This window comes from Brachycentrus maculatus, unplaced genomic scaffold, assembly GCF_059751285.1.
Source record: "Brachycentrus maculatus isolate JH-2025_06_01 unplaced genomic scaffold, ASM5975128v1 h1tg000057l, whole genome shotgun sequence".
NCBI lineage: Eukaryota > Metazoa > Arthropoda > Insecta > Trichoptera > Brachycentridae > Brachycentrus > Brachycentrus maculatus.
In genome coordinates, this window is record NW_028280811.1 from 1,168,445 (window position 1) to 1,194,202 (window position 25,758).

The 25,758-nt window shown below is 29.3% G+C and overlaps 1 protein-coding gene across 2 annotated transcripts in view; it reads right to left on the reverse strand.

Moving 5' to 3' along the window:
* Positions 1 to 25,758, reverse strand: part of Hil (peptidase hillarin) — a 95,786-nt gene that overhangs the window by 30,909 nt on the left and 39,119 nt on the right. For both annotated transcript variants that reach the window (XM_088278421.1, XM_088278423.1), the window contains exon 4: positions 10,451 to 10,695. In XM_088278421.1, the coding sequence (XP_088134547.1) occupies positions 10,451 to 10,695 (245 nt within the window). The remainder of the gene's footprint in view (positions 1 to 10,450; positions 10,696 to 25,758) is intronic.

Below are 25,758 nucleotides of genomic sequence, written 5' to 3' on the forward strand. Positions count from 1 at the left end.
ATTATTTATTCATTAGAAATTTCACATATATAATATTTTATTGTAGTAAAGGAAAATCTCCAAAAGCTTCCACTGAATATTTATTTATTGTACCTACTTAAAGATATAAAAGTCTTGATTTTTTATATTTATTTCTCATATCACATTTCTTTAGTAAATAGGGTAATATACATATTTGATCTTCAAATATTTATAATTTTGTAGGGATTTCTTGGTATTGCATGTTGTTAGCTTGTCATCATATTTTTATATATTTTTTTTAATACTTGGAAAATTGCTATTTTTTAAAGGTTTATAGTTTTAGAGAAGGAAATTATGAGAGCAAGAACCTAGTCTTATAAAAAATGGAAAGGAAATTATTAATCCAGAATTAACGGAAAAATACATAGGAATATAAAAAAGAGTGTTTTGAATATTGAAAGCATCAACTTTGTGGATCATATTGATATATTATTTCGAGAAATAAAAATACTTTGTGTTTTGATCCACTCACATTTTTATTAACCAACTTGTTTCGGCAACAACCTGTTGCCCTCTTCAGGGTTTAATTTATGACTCATAGTCATAAATTAAACCTTGAAGAGGGCAACAGGTTGTTGCCGAAACTAGTTGGTTAGTAAAAATGTGAGTGGATCAAAACACAAAGTATTTTTATTTCTCGAAATAATATAAAAAGAGTGTTGGAATTTACCAATCTATGGTCTATACCACGCTATATAATAATATACCGTGTTAAATGTTACAAATCAGGTTTAATATTATTTTCGTGTCGATAAGCATCAAATGAATAGTCAAAGCTATGAACCGTTAAGAATTAGAAAATTTTAAAATAGATAAAATAATAAAATAAAATACTACCATAAGATCACTCCAGGAGATAAATCAAACCAAGAAATGTAATTGTAATTTTCTAAATGTAATATAACGAAAAATGCTGTATCAATATAATACCATACAAATTGTAATTATTCGATTCTGCCTCGTTTAAAAGGCATTTTAAAAGTACCAAATTTACACAAATACGTAAATTAAAACAATCAAACATTTATTTGTAATACCTGAAGTCGTATGTACATTTGGCCCCTAATGTATAGTGTACAGTATACAGCATGAAGTGTAAACTTGAAGTACATATTCAGGTAGGGAGGGAGAGTCACGTGGAACCCCCTCCTCATTTAATGCTACTGAATTTACCGTTCCATCGAATGCAGAATTAATTACACCAATTGTTTTAAACTAGATTAAAAGATACATGCACTGGAGAAACATGATTGCCTGTGCTATTAATCAATTGATACATTGCAATTAATTATTTTAATATACTTAACGAATATTTTTTTAACATAACGAGCTACTTGCTTCTTAATACACACAACCGTGTTGCGCCGAATATTTATTAATTATAAAAATAATTACCTTTTCATCTCATGTAAGTAAAAAAAATACCGATTTGATGTGATAAATGTACGAACACACTAATAACAAAATAATTTTAATTAAAAAAATATATATTGTGTATTTTTAATGATATTTGTAGGTACATATTTAAAAAGTATTATTAAATAATAAAAACAAAGTTATATTTTAATTATAAAATGAAAAATCACAAAGTTAGTGCTTCAAATATAAATTATAGTATTATTATACTTTTTTCTTTTAAACATTTTCTTGACAGATAAGTGAATATACCAAGGGCAATTTATGAAAGATTTGTAGAGGCCGACTGATATTAAGGATTGTTTTCTTAATTTTATTTGAAATTTTCGTTAATCATTGTTGCCTTAATTTTCTTTGAAAATTTCCTAAACTGAATCGTTGTCTTCGAAAAAATCTTAATTTTTTAAAGAAAATTCAAATTTCAAATTATTTGAAAATCAAAATTCTACCACCCGTGGGGGTGAATTTTCGCTTTATTTCGTATTTTTTGTACTTTAATAATGTATTTATTTTAAATTTATGAACTGTTTCCAAATAATAGACACATGTTCGTTAATTTTGAAACTATTTATTTACATTAATAAGAGTTTTTATGTGACAGTTTTTATCTAAATAAATGCTTTTGTTCCATGACATATAATTTATTTTTAAAAAGGTTGGCAGCATTTAACGTAGATACCAAATGATAATAATTATTGAACCTTATTTCTTCGTCGAGAAAAAAAACAGGTTATTAATTTATAATACAATTCTGATCAACAACTATTTACATTTAAAAATCATACAACTACAACGGACATTTAATGCTCACGAATTGAATATTTTATTCGTATATTATGCAGTATTTAAATATAAATACATGTTTTCAATAATTTGTGTAAAATTGAAAATTTATTGAGAGATATTTAAGAACGATTTCAACAAATAATTTATTCATCAACGGATATTAATTTTTCAACGGGCATTACGTGCCGTGGTATTATATCGTCAAAATGTATTTTAAATAACCCTTGTCGAATTAAATGTTTTTTTCTGACGTACGTAAATATTCGTTATAAATTTTTATAAATTTATTCAACCGTTGACTTGCGGTATTGCGAATAACATGACTATCGATTTATTTATCGGGTTCTTTAAGGAAAGTAACAAAAAGCTGGGTTTATAAATGAAGTAAATAAAAAAAAGGATTTAAAAGATTCATTTATAAAATGAACTCTGTACAATGCATACATTTTACAATTTATAAAAATGATAATATTTGGAAAACAAAAAGGGTTTGAACTCTGACCAAATGGACGTTTCTTCGTAAGAAAAATGGAAATAGCAGTTCATTGATTAAATTTTGCAAATTTCGGAATTAAGCTTCCTGATTCTGATGTTTTGTTTTAATCAGTATTGTTTATAATAAAAAAATAATAAACCATATCCGCTCCCTAGGTGGAGCATATGGAGTCCACAAACTGTCTCCAGGCTTTTCTGTCGGCTGCTAGCTCCCTTGCATCCTCCAAAGTCAGATCCGCTTCCCGAAGTTCTGACGAGAACTGCGGACGAATTGTCAGCAGTGGTCGTCCTGGGCGGCGCGAACCTGATGCCTTGTAAAAGAGGCAAGCTTGATTAAGGCTCTCAGGAGGCATGCGGAGTACATGGCCAAGCCAACTGAATCGCCTTTTCTTGACGACAGTTGTGACCAAAATTTGCTGCGTCCTACGCCTTATCTCTTCATTCCTCACAAAGTCAAACCACCGCAAGCCTAAAATTCTCCGCTAACACCTATTCTCAAAGCTTAGTACACGGCTGCTCTGGGCCCTTGTAAGATGCCATGTTTCACAGCCGTATAAGAGAACAGGAGCAATGCAGGCATTGTATAGGCGGCATTTGGTCTTCACCGAGTATAAATCGAGATTTTGCTTTTTAGCAATAAGCCCGCCAATGTACTTTTTATTTTCTGTACATGAAGTTTAAAATAAAAATAAAATAAAAAATAAAATAAATCCGATCTCCAGACAGCCTTCATTTTGTTAAATGCGGACCCTGCGACCCTAATCGCACTCCCAGTTCCATCTGAAGGCTGCCATTTTCAGTCGCGTACACTACCAAGTACTTGAAACTCTCGACCCTTTCGATGCGCTGGTTACTCAACATCAAGGGTTGTTTATAAACGGGATAAAAAATAATAACTGCATTTAAAGCAAGCATTCTAACATATATGTATACATACATGTATATATGTATATAATATAAATATATATATATATATATATATATATATATATATATATATATATATATATATATATATATATATATATATATATATATATATATATATATATATCATTTTTGTTACTCATTGTTTAAGTCTTTTTAAATAAACGCTTATAATTATTACAATTTATTTAGATTTTTAGTTTAAAATATCCAGAAATTGCCTTTCATCATTTTCGTTTTAATATCTGGAGTTAGAAGTCTTGCCTTCTGAAGTCGGTTATGTGTATAATTAATTAATCGGATTGCATGGACATTGAGCAATCGGTGATGCGGACTACGCGTGCCCAACAGTCTAAGGGGTAACGCCTCTTGCACGACCAATTAACCAACAACCATAGACTTTCAGCAGCTTTCAGCAGAGTGCGAAGCTTTTATGAAATAATAAAAATGTGGCAAGAAGCGTGTAATCCATTAGGATATTAACATCACACATCGCTCACTCCTTTCAAGAACGTCATAAATCAAAAATCGTTAATTTTCAGTTGTGCATGTTTTCGGAATGCCCAGCAATGTACTATATCCCAGCAAAAGAGGCATATTTTTAACTCAATATTTACCCACTACAGGGCAGAAAGTGTTGATTTGCATTTTGAAGAAAAGGTATTGTTTAATTATTTTTTTTTTAATCCTTAATATTTTTGAAATAAAGAAAAAACCTTCAGGTTTTACCTTAAAAGATCTGTTGCACAGTAAAAAGATTCAATAAGTGGCTTGATATTTATTTTTAAAACATTATATTATATTTTTTAACTTTAAAAACGTTTTCCTGAAAAATCAAGTTTTTTGAGTTATGATGTTCTTGAAAGGAGTGGGCGACATATCAAATATAGAAGGCTTTATAATTGCCCGGATAAAGGGACGTTAATGTGGAAGTGACGAAGAATGTTTGCAAAGACAATTGGGTATTGTGGCGTTATGTTCTCTCTGCCAACCCCGACGGAGGAGTGGCGTTATAGCTGATTAGTTAATTTGTTGTCCGCCTCCATGGTGTAACGGTTAGTGCGTTTATTAGCTACCGTACTTGAAGGTCCTGGGTTCGATTCCCAGGGGGGGAGTGAAAATATATTGGTGATTTTATACTCTTTTGTTTATATAATATTGCCCTGGACTAGTCCCTAAAGCGCAGGAGTGATCACCTCGCCTTCATGTAAGCAACCCTATGCACCATTGGGTGCGGATAAGGGTAAGAAAAAGTTTAAAAGTAACCACGATTTTAAAAGTAACCAGGTCATTGAAAAGTTGGAAGAAAATTAAATAAAATAATCAAATTTGTACATTATGAAATATGAAGAACAGGAAAATCTGTACAATAAAATTAATAGAATATGTATGTTTATACTCCATATTTACCATTATTAAATTAATCCAAGGATATTGGATGTGGAAGAGGCGAAGCATGTTTGCAAATAAAGTGTGGCATTCTACTCTCTCTGCCTACCCCTGCGGCGAAGTGGCATTATAGCTAGTTAGTTAATCCATAAGATTAAAAATTAACCACTAAATCGGCGATTGACAAGTTTCAAGAAGATGAAATAAACTAATGAAATTTCTAGAACATTATGGAATTTGAGGGAAAAGAAATTCAGCCAAATAAAATTAATGGAGTATGTAACGAACGAAAATTAAACGAGCCGATAGTAAATATTACAAGTCAATGATGCTGAATGGTAAACAAAAACAATAACAATTGACTTTCTACCAATATCGTAAAATATAATGGCATGCACAAATGGTTTGTTCACTAGCTTTAAAAGAAATGAATAATGCAATATCGATATTGTGTCTGTATCGAAAGCAAGTCATAAATGAATATTATGAAAGTTTTTATTTCTCATTAGCGGTTTGTGCTAGTTATATATATATATATATATATATATATATATATATATATATATATATATATATATATATATATATATATATATATATATATATATATATATATATATATATATATGTATATATATATATATATATATATATATATATATATATATATATATATACATATATATATATATATATATATATATATATAATATATATATATATATATATATATATATATATATATATATATATATATATATAAATATAATATATATATATATATATATATATATATATATATATATATATATATATATATATATATATATATATATATATATATATATATATATATATATATATATATATATATATATATATATATATATGTAAAGTGGGTGTATAATAATAAAATAAACAACGTGTTGCTTTGTAATTAAAGAAACGACACTAAAAGTTTATTCTTAATTGATCTTTACAATAATTTTCTATCTATGTGATTCTGACAGTTAACAATATTATATTTTTTCTATCTGATGTCTTTTGTTTTATTCAGTGCGACGCATGCGATATCTGGTGGTAGAACTGTTTTATGTAGGTACTATTTGTAAGTACTTAATAAAATGTATAGGTAGGTACCTAGGTATTTTATTACATATATATTTAACAATATTTATTTTAAAAATTATTTTGTAAAATATTTCCTATTGCAAAATGATATTTCAATAGGAAAATCCACTAAACGGCGAGACGAGCTTGTCAATAGATATTTTCTTATTATTCGTATTTAAAATATTGACTTTGTAGTCAGTGATTTTTTACAAAATATAAGTAATGTTGATTCTCGTCACCATGTCTATGAATCAATCGATGCGATGTTTACATATTTTATCTCTAAGGTATTCTTACTCTTAGGTTTTATATCTTAGGTTAAAATGGTTGCACTAATTAGCTCTTACCAATTTGTACCATAAGATAGCGTTATAGGTCTTAGGTTCCTAAAGGTAAAGGTTATTAGATTAGAAAGATTTTCATATTAGTTTAATTGCCAAAATATGGAGTTGTAACTGATTTGTATTTTCACCTATTGATGAGAATATTCTAGCTCTCGAAACTAGTCATGTTTACATTAATGAACCCAAAAGTGGTTTTATATAAGTGTTTTATTTTTATATTTTAATCATGTTATTCCACAAAGTTAATATAAACTAATTCGTATTTTCTTGTTGTTGATGTTGATAAAAACATTCGCAGTTCTCGAAACTAGTCGTGTTAACATAATAGAACTTAAAATGGTGTTAAACAAGTGTTTTATTTAAAAAAATTAAATGTTCATGTTATTCTACGCCAAATCAATCGATTACATAATTTTTATACAGTAAGACAAAGCCATTAACAATATGTCATATAAAATCAGATGTCCATAATTGGAAATATCCACCATGTTAGCCGATTAAATTATGAAGATCGATGAAGGAGTCGTTGTAAAGAGTTGCAAGCATAATATAGAATGATTGTCTATTTAAAAACAGATAATATTAAACAAAACACAGGTAATTTTTATTTTTCCTTCCTATTTTTTGTAATGGGAATAATTTGTCGCCGTGATTGTAATTTGACATTTCAGTCTAGCGTCCCGTGAAGGTTGTCAATTTAAATACCAAGTTAGGTAATAACAATATTCCTATATAATGTTCATACAATGAATGGTATTGTGTATCTCTGCATTGAAAAACAAAGCTACGGTATTTAGTTTGACACATAACTTGCAAGGTCGTCTAGAATCGATCGGAGAGATACATAAACCTGTATTGTTTACTGCTGATATACACGCATATATGTACAAAATAACAAGGAGTGTTGTCGACGCATGTAAGAATACAATATATCATGCTTTTCATATTTTTTTTTATATTTTTTACTAAGCCTCCAATCGTTTACGAGTGATTTTAGCTATAAAAAACTAAATACATTTTAATAATAAATAAAGGATGTAAGAGGATGCTTTGTATAATAATACTTGAGCTGCATTCGGCTGTCCAAATTTAAAACACAGTAAGGGACATTTTTTTTTAGTAGGTTTTTTTTGCATTTATGGACTAAGTAGACTCTACTTAGTCCATAAATGCAAAAAAAAAACCTACTACAAAAAATGTCCCTTACTGTGTTTTAAATTTGGACAGCCGCATTACTCTTATGTATGCTAAACTCAAAACTTGGGATTTCCAAAAAAATCGAAAGTAATGGGTACAAAAAAAACTTCTTTGATAAAGAAACCTTAGACTGAAAACAACATGTGTTTATAAAATTAAACTCAATATTTCTTTTTAACCACTTTTATTTTTGGTACTTTTCTCCAACCGGTTTTTAACTACAAGAAATTTTTTATCTTCGGGATGAATAAAGACTTCCCTCTCACTTCAAACCTCACCTAAATAATTCAAAGTTTTCGATTTGGTACATGTCCATCCCTGAAGATTCTTGACAAAACCGGTCGGAGAAAAATATTAAAATATTAGTGGTTAAAAACAAAGGTTGAGTTTTATAAAATGTACCACAAAGTTTTTGCAAAAAACATTCAAGAAACAAAAGTGTATTTTAGTTACGAGATCGATGTAATATTTGAAATTTTACCCATAGATGAAGTAAATTAATTATGTAATCTGATTAAACCACAGAAATAATACAACTAAACACATCGATGATGAGCAAATGGCCATCCCAAGCTAATGTATCATTCGATCATGTAATGAATAGGATGAATATGCGGTGATGTTATCATAGACAGTAAATCTTAATCTTTTCTAGAACATACAATGGCCTCTAAATGTTGTGAACAATGCTACATCTCTCAAATTTCATGATAATCTGTTCCCCGCTTCTCTCGAATGTCGTCAAAACGATGGAGACATAATGTCATAATATGAAGACTAGATCCAGGGCATACATTCCATACGGAAGTTACCGTTTTAGATACGTACCTACTCTAGATAACTTTGACTTTACTTCTATTCGTTTCTTTTCGGTATTTTTAATTTCTCAATTATCTGGGCATCGATTACATACTGAAGTTAACGTTGTAACTACTTGGTGTAAATAACTTACTACGATTAACTTCTTAATATTAGTGATCGACAACCGGTTTAAAAATGCTAGTTTACTAACCATCAGCTGCTTTTCCGCAGGGGTAGGCAGAGAGAAGAGAACGCCTTTGTCTTTGAAAACATTCTTCGCCACATATTAATGCATCCCCTCTCCAATGGAAGTAAAAGTCCAACAACAATTTATAAATTTATTGTTGAATCAAACACTGATTCTTAGAATCTTTTTAATTGTATTTTATTGTCAAAAACATGTAAACATAAAATTTGTGACAATTGTTTCGCCTTGTTATGCCATTTTCAAACTAATGTGAAGATTAAATGGACTAAGGGTCCTTATATAGCCATACAATTCTAGGTACTTAAAATACAATTTAGTCGACTCTAAATATCAGTGTTTGATTTAACATTTAATAAATAAATTAAAATGGAGTTCTACAAATTAAACGCCAAATATATAAATCTAATATTAAGGTTAAAGTTATCTATGCAAAATAGATTTATTAAGTTAAATAGTTAACGTTCGTTCGGAATCGATGCTTGGGCGATAAAGTGGTAGTATGACAGATCTAACCTGAAGAGATAGGTAATAATGAAAGAATATTTTTTAAATACCTTTAAGTTAGGAAGAGATGATACAATTAAAAATTACAAATAAGTTTGTGAATGATCTAGGAGTATAAAAGAATGAACGATAAGAAAACGTACAGAACAGGCCGAAAAAGTAAAGATAAATGGCAGAGAACTGAAGTATATAAACCTGTGTACGTTTTGTTCAAAGCAAACTATTATTGCACATCGAGCCTTAATTTGCATAGTATTATATAATACATGTAGTCAAATATAGCCGATGACACCACGAAAGCAACAATAGGTACTTAATCTGGCTAAAATAAATGCTTGATAATCCATCGAGGCTGTTTTAGGAACAAACCCATTACAATATTGCAGATTGACTGAACACACAGCCGGGCATCATACACGCGCCGGTCGCATCCAGATAGGTACCAGATAATACGAAATTATGTTCTTACACAGCGCCGACATGAAAGCACACGGCCCAGGAAATGTCATTAAAACTGACATATTAGCTAGTTAAACCATTTTCAAATGCAAATTTGGTGATACATTTGTTGGGGCCAGGATAAACATCCGCCCCGCTAAAATAACACATTCTGCGCATGTGCGCTACGATCCTCGGCTTTGAACAAACAACACACCATTTGCATACCAAACGATTCGGAAAATCGCATTACTCAACCGAATTCCCGCCTAAATATGTAGTTCGACAATACAATTAGTGTCAAAAGAATATTATGGATCTGATGATGCTGTAAATTGGACTGATGTGTCGAATGATGAGTCGAACAAAAGATGACGGACTTTAATATTATCAATCACATATTCGATATTAAGAGGTTACACATTGCCGAATATTGTATTGATTAATATCATGGATATGGATATTTATTTATACATATATATGTATAAAAATGTTTTGATTTTTAGTTTTTTTTCTTTCTTTTTTTGTGTGTATATCAGGTTGAAATGGGTACAAACAATAAAAAAACGTATGTGAAAAGAACTCTATAACAACTCAAAAAATATATTTTAAATACGTTTATAATTTTTTAATGAATGTATACAGTTTATGTATTTATATGTGTGCATATATATATAGTTAACAAACAAATGTAAACAAAATGATTATCTCATTATTTTCCGTTTTAATTTATTTGCGAATGTATCGTAACAACGCCACTCGAAGGTCAGTTAAGTAATCTAGGGTTCAGAAATATAAGTGAAGGACTCACCAGGTAGCAGTCGATGGGCTTCTCCCTCGCGCGCGCGTAGGACTTCTGCAGCTCGGTCTGCTTGAGCGCGTGCGCGATGTGCAGCGCGCTGGCGTCGAAGCGCCCGTAGTGGTGCGCCCCTCCGGCGCCGTGCAGCTCCTCGCGCGGCGAGCGCGGCGCGCGCGGCACCGGCGACGCGGGCCCGCCGTTGGCGCCGTGCCCGCTGCCGTTCCCGTTGCCGTTCGAGTGCCCGCGGCTCGGCACCCCTAGAAAAAAGAGACATTCATTTAGTAATTAATTATATTCAATATATCGAACAAGAGGGAGGCCTTTGTTCAATACTGGACACAAGAAGAGGGCTGAAGAAATTAATATATCGACAGGAAAATACAAGAAAGTTGTGTTGTATAATATGTTCAATATTGTGATTTACCATACTACTATTGGGACAAGCTTTGGATTTATCATTTAAAAAAAATTGTATTCATGACTTAAATTACGGGGGTACTCGCAAACATACAATAAGCCAGATGTCGCTCACTCCTTTCAACAACGTCATATATAAAAAAACTTGATTTTTCAGGAGATCTTTAATGTTTAGAAATAAAATGAAATGTATTAAAAATAAATGTCAAGCCACTTATTGAACTTTTTACTGTGCAACAGATATTTTTAGGTAAAACCTGAAAGTTTTTTTTTTCCATTTGAAAAATATAAAGTTTGTTTTAAAAAAATTAAACAATGCCTTTTCTTCAAAATGCAAAAACAACACTTTCTGCCCTGTAGCGGGTAAAGATTGAGCTAAAAATACGCCACTTTTCCTGGGATATAGTACATTTTTTGGGCATCCCAAAAACATGCACAACTGAAAATTGTCGACTTTTGATATATGACGTTGTTGAAAGGAGTGAGCGATTGTGTCTCCGCGATATAGAGGATTAAACTTTCGACGTTTTATTTTATTTTGACATAACGATATCAGGTCAAAACGTAATCATATCATGACATAGTGAAAACAATTTTTTTTGACAAGTAATGCTTTTGAAAAAAGATATGTTTTACTTTTTTTTTCAATTAATTAAAATATTTTTTAAAAATATACGGGTTATGTTGGTTCACAAATCTCCAACGTTTGAATTCAACAAAGTTCAACATTTAAGCAGTATTTTTTTCATATTCTGGTATATTTAAAAGATGACACTCAGCAGATTTTCAAATTTAGTTTATGAAGTTCCTATGTTAGTAAGTTGAATATATCAAAAGTCCGTTTTGGTTGGTTGGATATATTACTTCTTAATAATAAGCTCGCCAATGTTTATTTACTTTGTAAAAGAAGTTTGATAAAATTTTTGTACTCGTAAAAGCTAATAAATTTAATTTTGCGAGGTATTTAAACTTTGAAACGCAACGCTTAGATATAGGATAGAGTTTACAAGTGGACACTATTATATTATACGTACCTACACCAACCTAGTTCTGTCATATCTGTTCAGCTTACTCTCACTTGCTCGAGAATGACCATTTAAGTACCAGGAAAAACCTGTCCAATGCGTAATGCTAACATAAAACCAAGGAATTTCAAACGGAATTATCAAGAAACATGTATCCTGATATTTACATCAGACCACAAAATGGAGTAACCATTTTCTTACGTATTCGGATTACTCTAAGATGAAAAACAAGGTTCACGGGATAAAAATATGTTTTAGGAAATGAATTTGGTATTCATAATGAATTGATCATAAATGAAGGCATTAATTTCACGGATTTATTTTAGAAATTTGAAAACATTCCGGTGACAAAATATTATCTTCATTTTCTAATAGAAGTAATCTTGATCGTTAAACACGTGAAGGTGATCAGTCCTGCGCTTTGAGTAAATTAAATAAATATAGCAGCGGAAAATCATAATGATTCTTCAAATAATGATGAAAATTGTATTAACACATTTGATAATCCACTACATTATCAGAAAATACGATTGATCGAATATCGATTTCTCAAACTGAAATTTATGGATCAGACTTATTTCAGGAACGAAAATCATCGCAGAATTTTCTTTTTACTGTAATATTTTAAAATATAATACGAGGTTTATAATAATAAAATTTAATAATAATATAAACACACATTGAAAAAAGTTTCATGGATACCTACTGTGGAAAAATTTCAGCTTTCTTTATTAACTTTTCAGTCATTGTATTACATTTTAAATGAAAAAAATGTTATATATTAATATTTTAAATTAAAGTTATCAGTTTTTTAAGACGGTTTATATTTTTACGGTCGTCGTAATAATGACATCAATACAATATTTCGAAATACAAAGACGTTTTGATGTACATACATTGCCACGCGTTTCGTCGTTACCATGTATTGTGTAACAAAAGGTACTAACTGCAATATAAAGGTTGGCACATATCATGACGTCATATAAATATGAGATGAATCAGATATCTGTTAGATTTAAAACCACCACGTTTACTAGCTCTACTGAGCAGCCTCACATTTCATCACAAACTAAATTATACTGAGGTTAAGGGGGTACAACGCTACACAGAATTCACTCACCGGCCGACCGCCGTAGAGGTAATACATTTTTCCACGGCCGTTTTTCTAAAGAATGTAAATTAGATATTCTTAAAAAAATATATTAATTTTTGAAAATAATGCATATTAGATATTTTTTAAAAGAATATAATCCCTTTTAATTTAAGCTTTTAGCCTGAATAAAATACCCGCTAAAGTTGAATTTACTTTTAAAACCACATATATATGACATTTCAAACTACTTTGTGTTTTTTGCCAGTATACCCACGATACAGAAAAATATATCAATTGAAAAAAAACTCCTAACCTTTCAAAAACTCTTTTCTTTTCAAAACCATATAATTATTTCGAAGATAAACTTACTTATTCATTGCAAATACGGTGTTTTAAGAAAAAAAATCAAGTAGGAAAATGTTACCTGGATTTAGAGAAAATTAAGTTGCAACTTAACGAATACTAGGCTTTAAAGTTAAAATAATCATTTTACTAACAAAACAACACAGAAAATAGAAAAATCTTATTCTGATCGATAGTTAGTGAGTTGTTCAAGACATAACACTGGTGTTACTGAGAATATTGGCTTCGTGTCACAAGCTCTATGTGAAATATTAAGTTCAGAATAAGGCAGAAGACAGAATACAGAGAAAATGAGGCCTAAAAGAAAACCTTAAAAATCTACTTAAAATTTGTTCCCTTATTCTGATCGATAGTTAGTGAACTGTCGATGACATAACACTGGTGTTACTGAGAATATTGGTTTCATGTCATAGGCTCTATGTGAAATATTAAGATAACAAGTTCAGAATAAGGCAGTAGACGGAAGATGTAGTAATCGCTCGGCCGTAACACTTTCCGACATTTTTTATTCCGAAGTTCGCTGACCTCAGCGAACATCGGAAGTGTTCGGTAACCAAGAAATCGGGACAAACTTCTCAAATATTCGGTTAACACACATACCACGCAGCGCAGAATGTACGAATCGACTACCAGAATCTATTCATTGGTCGATGAATGGTTTACTTAGATACCCACACGTACCTACTACACACATGTTTATATCAGTACGTAGTTGCAGGCAGATGAATGTGTATAATCATGATCGAAGTGATTAAATTACAGAGAGATGTGAGCACGTACATACTAATATGTACATACCATATACATATACATAATAATATTTCTAAACGTCTTAGCTGATATTTTTATTTTTAGTTACAATATATCATATTTTTGTAAAGGGTAGTATAACGATGTTGTGGGTGACTATGCATATTACATTTCAGGTTGATTGGGGATGAAAATGTAATAAAATATGTTATCATTTTTATTTATTGAGATAAGCATTATCAATAAAATTAAGAAAGGTGTGTTGAGATGGTTAGGACATGTAGAACGAATGAGTGAGGAAAGAACGGTTAAACAAATTTATGAGGCGAATGTAATTGGGAAAAGGAGCAGAAGAGGACCGAGAAAAACATGGCACGATCAGGTATGCCAAATACTTGAAAGTGATCAGGTTAGGAGTCGTAACAATCGGCGGGTATGTGTGAGGAGATGCATGAACGTGGAAGAGGCGAAGAATGTTTGCAAAGACAGAGTGGTGTGGCGTTCTATTCTCTCTGCCTACCCCTACGGAGAAGCGGCGTGATGGTTAGTTAGATAGTAAGTTATCATTGTATGAATTAATAATGATAATAATGATATTAATTACTAATCAATAATTTATTTATTTATTTCATAGATACATACATTTTTTTACTATATGTATTACGGCTCTTTAGGCGAGGCCTGTGTTGAGCCGAAATATTTACATGTTAATACATTTATTTTCTTTTATTATTATTTTTTATTATATACATTACATACAATTGATACAATAATAATTTATAGTAAAAGGTTTTACAATAAAATAATTACACCCGGACTTTAAATTAAATCACATTCTACCTTGTCCCTTCCAATCAGAAGCAACCATCGACGGACACTGTTCTTAAAGACATGAGCACTACTGGAATCCTTAATGATTATAATTATTATGTTACTTATTTTCATAAATAATTATATAATGGATTTAAGAATAGAGATAATCGTACACAAATATTAACCTAATAATGAATAATGAAAAAATCTGAACGTTAATAAATTAGACGTAATAATGTAATGAACAAGGTTAATACTATTTATGTTTATATCATACGTATGTTAGAAACCATTAAGTTTTACTAATAAAAATCTGCAACTTATTTTTTTTTAATAATAAATAATTACAATAAAATGGATGATGCAAGACGATTTTTCAAACTTAACTTACTTTCAAAATGATAAATACAATCGTATACGAATATTTATCAAATTATGAATGATGAAATATGTTTTCTGATTTTTTAAAAGTATCTTTTTAAATAGAGCGTACGGATTTTTCACATGAAAAATTATTCAATATCTTTATGAAGGAAAGTAGGTTCTTAACAGATAAAAGTTCTAACTTTTTTACGTTATCTTTAACATTTATTTGCAATCATTAAAAGTTTGCCGGGGGGATAAAATGCTCTCGACTTCTTTGGGGGTTTCTTACTGGATAGAAACTAACAACTTTGTTTGTATGTACATATACATACGAGTATATAAACAACTTTCATCAGACGTCAACACATTTCATTTCATTAATATGATTATCATAAGCTTGTAATACGAATTTTATCATATAAGTGATTTGCTACTAATATTAGAAATTTTATAGTGTTGCTTATAATTTGAATATCAAATTATAATTTTACAGGGCATTAATAAATTAGAATCGTTTGAGATATATTTATGACGGATATTTCAACAGCATTTTAATAAGGTATAAACAAAGTGATTTCGTCTCTGTCTAGAAATCTGTAATTAACGAACCCTTGGTGGTGAAATCCAGTATTTTTTTATAAATATTTGGATACCAAATTATTTTTAGTTCAACAAAAATTATTTAGAAAATTAATTATCTGCTTTATATTTCTAACTTAAAGAAATGAAAATCCCGCAAAGCTTCTACTTTTTAAAGGCTTGGCTTATCTGCAGGTAGGAAAATAAGGATAGGGAAAAAAGGATTGGTGAATGTGAAAAATACATCACAAGCCCCCAGCGTATTTGAAACATAAAAAAAAATATTTTGCAATTGGTGGGAATCGATTCGGCGACGCCAGTTTCGCAGTCGAGCGTCTAATGTTTTACATAGTTAATACCACTATTTCTTAAAATCTTCTTAAAAAATGTATGGATTTTTCCAGAAAGTGACCGCCGAATCAATTAATGAATTAATTCAAATAACAATTAAAAACAGCGTTATTATACACTCTTATTTAAAAACGTTTTATTAATTAAAAGATTATGACAGCTTGGTAATTATATGATAAAAACGGAAGTTATTAGGAACTTAACGAAATCATAACTTTGTAAAATTGTTTAATGAAGTTTGTAGACATAATATTTTAAGTAAATGTGATGTTTTTTTACATAAAGAAATACCATTTCGGTTTTACTGAAAAAAAATAATTTCGTGCGTAGGGTGCATGAAATATCATAGATATTGTATTTTTATGTAAAATAAAATGTTTTTTTTTGTACCTACAAACTATCTTATCTTTTAAAATAACTATCGATAAGTTAAATAACATATACTAAAATTGTCATATAATGCATTTCATGTGAAAAGAACCTTTGAAAAAATATATCGCAAATGTGCGAGGTAACATCTCAACTCGTTTCGACAAATAAAGCTTTTACCTAGAAACAGGTATCTTCAGAGTGATAATAAAGTCAGGTATCATAACTGGTAGACGTCTGTGTAGAATGCAGAAGTGAATTAAAATTGTGAACACTTTCGCTGTCTCTCGTGAGATTAACCTGACATTCAGATGTCAGGAAGATCAACTAGGCTATATTTATATGCAAAATGGCAATACACAAGTAAACTGCATAGCCAGACTATTTAAGTAAAAGGCATTAAAACCTTTTTTCGACCCATTTCACTCGTTCGGTCTTGAATTATAATATGGCTACCAATTTTTAAAAGTTCAACAAATAAATGTGCGAGTATAAGCAGTAATGTAGAAGGGCTAAATTCACAATATATTTTTCTGCCAAAATTAGCGATACAAAGTCACCGATTGAATCAAACGACTTAACGGATGTTTACGTCTGGCAGGCTGACCACTTCTTCTGGCCTTTTTCCGCTACCAATGGTGCATAGGGCACTAAAGCGTATCGATGCAGTTTTTATCATGATCGTTAATGTAAATCGTATTACGTGATCAATCCTGAGTTTGTTATTTTAGTCCGGGTGATATTAAATAAATGAGAATGAAAATCGCTTGTATTTATTTTGACCTTCCTGGAAATCGAACCCAGGATGTCCTATACGGTAGCCAAATGCGTTTACCATTACACTTCAGAAGCTTCTACAAATATATTACAACATCCAAGACCAATTAAAAAGAAAAAAATCTATTTATTTTGAAATTGGCGGGAATCGATTCCGCGGCGACACTTTCGAACTCGAACCCAGTTACTTTCAATTTTAATTGAATGAATTTCATAAATTTTCAAGAATTCTCGAAAAAAATGCCTACATTTGGAAATCATAATAATATCAGTTTATTACTCTACGTAGTTTTCATTGCATTCATCAAATGGAGTTCTTATTCACGATTGATTATCACCGATTCCTATAACAAATCACGAATGAACTATATATACATATTTTTTAATGTAATTGGTACTGACTAACTAATAATTTGCTACTCTGTATCGTTTTTTTACAATAATTTATTTTTATTTACACATGTGGGTTGGTGCCTTTCACGAGCACACCCTCGAACATGCATCGATAGTCACGATATGATTGGCAATAGCAGAAACTAAAGCGGAAGAAAGTAGTTTGTATAAGAATTACGCATACGAGTCTAAAACTTGATTATGGTACTAATGACATTTTGTCTGTTGACGTTATGTAAATTACATTCAGTAATAATTACTTAAGCAAATGTAAATCAATAGAGGTAAGGTAACTGATCCTGATTATATTTCCCTCTGTTTATATATATAGTTTTGTTATTTTTTTAAACTTTCTGATTTGTGTTTCAGTCTGATTAATCCAATCCAAAAATTAATAATGGAATTATTATTTTGTTAAAAATCGTAAATCTTGTTTTGAAATTTGATACAACGTTGCATTTAAATATGCGCGTATTTATATCTGAATTATAAAAATATATAATGGTATTATTCGTTTATACAAAATATTAAATTTCCAAAAGTTATTCCTAAGTAAAACCGCCATCTGTTGAACGTTGCTTTGCTTGTTGAACACTAAACAGTGATCATGCTGGACAGCGTACTTCTTGACAGCTGTTGTAACTTAGCAGCATTTTCAATAGTTTCGATTGCATTGTTGTTTTATTATATTTGCTATCTATTTAGTTTCTTTTCCATTTAATTAGACTGCGTTACAGCAATCAATGGCTTGAAACAGTCAGTATATACATATATATATATATATATATATATATATATATATATATATATATATATATATATATATATATATATATATATATATATATATATATATATATATATATATATATATATATATATATATATATATATATATACATATATATATATATATATATATATATATATATATATATATATATATATATATATATATTTATACATATATATATTTATATTTATATATATTTATATATATATATATATATATATATATATATATATATATATATATATATATATATATATATATATATATATATATATATATATATATATATATATATATATATATACACATACCTTTAGAGCGAATCAGTGGAATGATAGTTGAAAAGTAAATGATATTTTTTAACCAGACGCTTCATTAAGGTTTGTCTACAAGCTGGTTATTAAGTTGCAAGAAATTCCAAAGAAGACTTATTTCAGTTAGACTGGGTGATGTATTTTTGTTCATCTTGAAAATTGTGTAGTCTTTGGAAATAATATCTATTTAGTTTCTTTTCCATTTAATTAGACTGCGTTACAGCAATCAATGGCTTGAAACAGTCAGTATATACATATATATATATATATATATATATATATATATATATATATATATATATATATATATATATATATATATATATATATATATATATATATATATATATATATATATACATATATATATATATATATATATATATATATATATATATATATATATATATATATATATATATATATATATATATATATATATATATATTTATACATATATATATTTATATTTATATATATTTATATATATATATATATATATATATATATATATATATATATATATATATATATATATATATATATATATATATATATATATATATATATATATATATATATATATACACATACCTTTAGAGCGAATCAGTGGAATGATAGTTGAAAAGTAAATGATATTTTTTAACCAGACGCTTCATTAAGGTTTGTCTACAAGCTGGTTATTAAGTTGCAAGAAATTCCAAAGAAGACTTATTTCAGTTAGACTGGGTGATGTATTTTTGTTCATCTTGAAAATTGTGTATTCTTTGGAAATAATACGCCGATTAGATATTTCTGTCCCTGAAAATCACAAAGAGCATCGACCGGCCATGGTCGCTTAGGTTCTTGACGTCATAATAACCCCTGTAGACTGTGAAGAAGTTACGTAGCGGAAGTATATCGTCTCTCGTTACGTCATTATCACGTCATTACCGCGACCAATCGGATGTGACGCGTCGATAATGGGATACTCCGGGGAGCTTTGCGTTTCACGGAATTTAATCTCATCTTGAGCAATGAATTACGGAGGATTCTTATAAATAAAATATGAATTGAAATTGTATAACTATTATTTCAATCCAGAAGGGAGTTTTCAGTCTGATATATCGTAGTCGCACAGGAGAAAGTGACTAACTAACAAAACGTAAAATGTTCAGGAGGGCCATCTTGGCAAGAAAATAAACATCAATGCAGTTAGTCATTTTTAACAAGTCAGTATATTATGCTTCTCAGTTTAAAATCCTTTGGGATTTTTTCCACGGCGATATTAAGCTAATAAGATATCAAATAGCCAATGATCACATTTTTGTAAAAAAAAACACTTGGTCATTTTCTCCTGTATGACTACGATATATTTAATATCACCTTGTACCCTGGGTAGACAGTAGGGTTTGATAAGGATAAGGCATAGAAGCACTGATCGTTTTTATATATGAAACGCGAGTAATCCAGAGTAGGGACTCATTTTCTTCCTATATTGAATGCACGCTTCTGCCTGGACTGGTACCTAAAGCGCAAGGCTGATTCTTCCAACAACGTCATATTTCAAAAACCTTGATTTTTCTCGAGATCATTTTTAATGTTCAAAAATATAATAAAATGTATTAATAATTAATATCAAGCCACTTTTTGAACTTTTTACCGTGCAACAGATCTTTTTAGGTAAAACCTGAATGTTTTTTCTCCATTTGAAAAATATTTAGTATATTTAAAAAAATAATTAAACAATATGTTTTCTTCAAAATACAAAAACAACACCTTCTGCCCTGTAGCGAGTAAATATTAAGTTAAAAATGGGATATAGTACATTTTCTGGGCATTCCGAAAACATGCACAGCTGAAAATTTACGAATTTTGATATTTGGCGTTGTTGAAAGGAGTGAGCGACATGTGGTCATTTAGTATTTATTAATAACTATGATAATCTGTAGAGGTTACCATAGATAAATAAATAATGTTGATATGGTCACAAAGGGGGATTTCAATATCCTCACCAAATGACAAATCCGTAGATTTCTCGGAATCTGTTCGCGGAGCGCGTAGGCTTCTCGGTATCGCCATACCGTCGGTGGACGAAGAACCTTGTACGGAAAATGCGCCGGCTTTCTCTCTGGGCAGGAAGTTGATGCGGTGGCCTATCTGGGAAATCTTTAGAGCCATTTCCACTTTATTGCATCACGCAGCATCCATATTTACGTGAGAACATTCTACCGTTACTAAATATGCAGTCAGTCGCCTGTTCGCGTAGGAAATGTGCATAATGTAAACAGAATGTCGATTCTCAAGCGCGGCTCTAGGTGCGTATAAGTGTATACTGAACTCTACATTAGCGCGGTAGATTCGTTAAAATAAGTGAAAAAGTATACTAAGATAAAAAGAAAATATGGTGGTTACGTTTTCTTGTTAAAAAATAAATCAGTAAATCAAAAAAATAAATCTGTATTTGCTTATTTTATTTAAAAAAAATAAAGGTAAAAATAATATATTAACCTAGCCCATTACATATATCTTTTTATTATAATCACAGTATCATAATGCAACCAAAAAAAACAAAAAAAATATTAAGACCATAAAAATATTAAGTATAAAATTTTAAAATATGATAATACCACACATTTCTTTTAATATTTTAATATTTGATTGAGATACTGCAAAATGAATATAAAAGTAAATAAATAAAAATTATCTAGACTGCTGAGGAATGTAAAATGGTCGATAGTTACGTAATAAGTACTTAAATAAACTACAGATAATATTTCATACAAAAGGCTTTTACTTTTCTTCGGTCGTTATTCCATGGTCACGCAGAAAGCCGAACCAATTGTGTGAAACTCGTTCGAAAACACTGTCAACCAACTGAAAGCATCAAGCACAAGTTAACTGTAAACCCACGTAGATCCGTATAATTTCCAAATGGATAAACCTGGGTTTCAATTACAATCTCAAACAGACCTGTTCGTTTTTCTATGCAGTTTAATTGTAAACTAGCAATAGGAGCGAGTAGCTACGCAATTCATCGGCAGTTAAAATTAACTTGTTATTAAACAACTGCAGTGGAGAAATTTCCAAAAGGAAAGTGAAATTGAATGAAAAACAGATAGTCGTATCTACCCTTCTCCGCTTAACTGGATATAAACCCATTTATCTTATCGATATTAATTATGTTTGATTTATAAACTCGCTTGTCCACTATTGTTTTTGAGTTGAGATAAGAAGATTGACTTTTACTCTGAGTAAATAGAACGTCCTAGTGGTAAGTCATTCATTCTTCTTCGTGCCTCACAATCTGTGTGATAGTTGGTTTCCTTCTTTCCTCCGCTCATCTCTTCAACTTGTACCCGCTAGAGCGCATGTCAGAAAAATTTGATCCCTGTAGGTTAAACCACGTAGGCTGTTGTGAACTTATATCGCTCACTCGTTTCAAGAACGTCATAAATCAAAAATCGTCAATTTTCAGTTGTGCATGTTTTCGGTATGCCCAAAAAATGTACTTTATCCTAGAAAAAGAGGCATATTTTTAACTTAATATTTACCCGCTACAGGGCAGAGAGTGTTGTTTTTGTATTTCGAAGAAAAGGTATTGTTTAATTATTTTTTTTAATATACTAAATATTTTTCAAATGAAAAAAACCTTCAGGTTTTACCTAAAAGATCTGTTGTACATTAAAAAGTTCAATAAGTGGCTTGATATTTATTTTTAATACATATATTTTTAAACTTTAAAAACGTTCTACTGAAAAATCATGTTTTTTTTTATTTATGACGTTCTTGAAAGGAGTGAGCGATATATTTTTGCTATAGAAACACCAATGAGCGAATGCTAAAAAAGTGACGATAAAAAAAATTAGTGATCCAAATAGAAAATTGGTGATCAGTGAGGTGGATGTTTCAATAGATTAAAAACAGTTGCATGTATGTAAATTGGTACTTTAAAATAAAAATGAGCATCGTTTATAAAAAAAAATAAAGCGAAAACCTACATTTGGTTCTTAAGATAATTAATTTGACTTCATTTTAAGAATATAATAAAATAACAACAGTACAGTTTTTTCCACAAAACTATTATTTGACTAGTGGCGAGGTTTCGTCTTAACCGACATCATCAAATCCACCTCTCTGATAATATCGTTTTTAACGAAACCCGGTCTCTGGTCAAATAAAATTTTGTGAAAAAAATATACAAGTAGTTGTTATTTTATTATATAAAATGCAGTTCCACCAAGAAATTTCAATACAATACTAAAATCATTTTACGAACATATTTTTTTATGTGCATTGAATAAAAACTCCAAAACATTTTTAAATGAAATAATGAGAAAAGAATACCGAGACAATTTTCTTCCTGAATTCAAGTCTATTTCTTTTTTTTATAATACAATTTCAATTATGTCAATGCGCAAGTAGACTGAAAACCCGATTTTAATGTTTCTTCTGGCTGGAATCACAATAAAAGATAACGCAATTAAGTAAGTGGTTGAGATAATTTTTATTTATCTTCAGAGCATTTATTTCTAACGACTTTGACACGTTGAAACCGGTCGTTAGTATTATCAGTAAGTAAACAATACCAAAAAAGGATTTCAAATATTTTTAACAAAATATAAGTAAAGTTAAAGTTATCTTCAACACGTTGTCGCAAGGTTAACTTCCGTATGTAATCGATTCTCATAATAAAAAAAGTATGTATACATATGTACATATGATTTTTAAAAATCAGCTGTACATATGTATTAAATCGATTAAACTGTTTTAACTGTTGAAGTTTGGTATTTTATTATTTAAAACGAACGCATGCTTTTGAAAATGTATGTGTTACATAATACTATAATTTATTATACAATTATATAAATATTACAGATAAATAGTAAAACATTATAATTGGATTCAGAAACACTTAATTAATTAAGATATATTTAAAAATCCAATAACGATAAAATATACATATGTAAATTTATTAACATTTCACGCACCTAATTTTTAAATAAATAATTTATTTAATGTACTAAATATGTTTAATTTCGGTTTATAAATTGTTTAATCATATTTTTAATAAAAGTAGTATATAATACTTGAGAATACATTTAAAAATGTCTGTCATTTGCAAGAACAACCTAAAACATGAAAATAATTATTTTTCAGGGAGCGATTTGTTTTAGTTAGGTAGCCATGTTGTTATCCCATTTTATAATAAATTGATAGTACAAAGCGTCGACAAAACGCTAATGTACAATAATAGCTCAAAATATAGCTGTGGTTTTCTCTAGAACACCTTTTACAAACCTCAGCTAGACACTTCATATTAGAATTCTGACGTTGTTCTGAAAATGAACGATGTATTTTTTTAGATACATCTCTTCATACCACCGATGTATCTAAGTTAGTATAATAATTTAGTTCATTATCTTATAATAGCTCTTTTTTCACTCATGCAATATTATTTTCTCATAGAACGTTCTATAAAAAAAATCGTACACACCTGCGGATAGTGACCTAACGCAAGAATTAGGTAATATTACGCAAGTTAGTAATATCAGGACGTTGTGCAATACTTTTTAATAGTATGGGAAACAAGAACAACAAAAAAAAAAACACATAGAACTCGTCACTGCCGGATGTTTCCATAGTTTTTAGTACAAACAAAAGTTGATCAAAGTAAACATTTTTTTCTCCACTAATTAAGAGTGTCTATATTCACTAATATAATTTGTCAAGACTGGTTTTCAAATGGTTTCAATCGAATAGAAAGTGACGTATTAAAATATTTGCCTACTTAATATTTTTTTGTAAAAATATCTAATACCGTCTGAATTATCTCCACAATTACAATTTAACGAAACCCGTTTTAGTATTTCCAATAAATAACGTATTTCGATACAGCCATATTACTTTCTATTTCAACTATTTGTGATATCCATTTTGCATCGAATTGAGTCATTAACCTTATTAAAAATATCTCTCGAAATGATCATAGTTGTTTTCCAACACATATCTGAATTATTTTGCATGATCTTATTTACTAAAATATTAAACACAAAATAATATTTAAAAAAAATATAACATTGCCACTTACACTCAAATGAATATTTTGTAAATACTTTTATGATAATGTACCTCAAATTTTATATTTTTATTATTGATATGCCATATTATATTTTATGTAATTACATACCACCATTAGCTAATATAACACTTATTGTATTATGCATTACACATAATAATATGGGTGTCATGGTTTTGCAATTATATTAATTAAACGTAACAGTTAATTTAACGATCTTTTAATAAATGAAATAAATTGACATAAATTAATATTTTTTAACGGATGAATGACTTTCTTACTTTAAAAATAGCTTAATAAGGTTGTGTTTATTTTCATTATCATGAAAAGGAATTTTAATGTCAATCATTCTTTTGTTTTTTTGTGTCAATTTCATTAAAAAGTGGTAAAATTTTACTTAAAGTGAGTAAATTAAATAAATATGTTGTTCAATAAATAATTGAATGAATAGATAAAGATTAAAAAATACCTTTTTTCCCTTAGTATTTTTTTATTATTATAAAAAGCTATTTGATAAAAAAAATGTTTTCAGTAACAAAATAATTCTCTCAATGAAATATAGGCTTTCTGTATAAAATACCATTAATTAAAAAAATAATATTATGGTATGAAGCGCTTATTAAAACAACTAATCAGCAAGTTATAATATGCTTGTATTCACTTAACTTGTTTTCTATCACGAAAACTACATTTAAAAATAATAATAAGACCTTATCACGAAAAGTACATAGAAAAATAATATGTAAATAAAATCTTCATCCTCTATATTTAATTTAATTTTCAATGATGTAGAAATTCGGGCAGTTATATCATTTCTGCACTACAAAACTCAATTTCATTCAATTGTCAGTTTGACTAG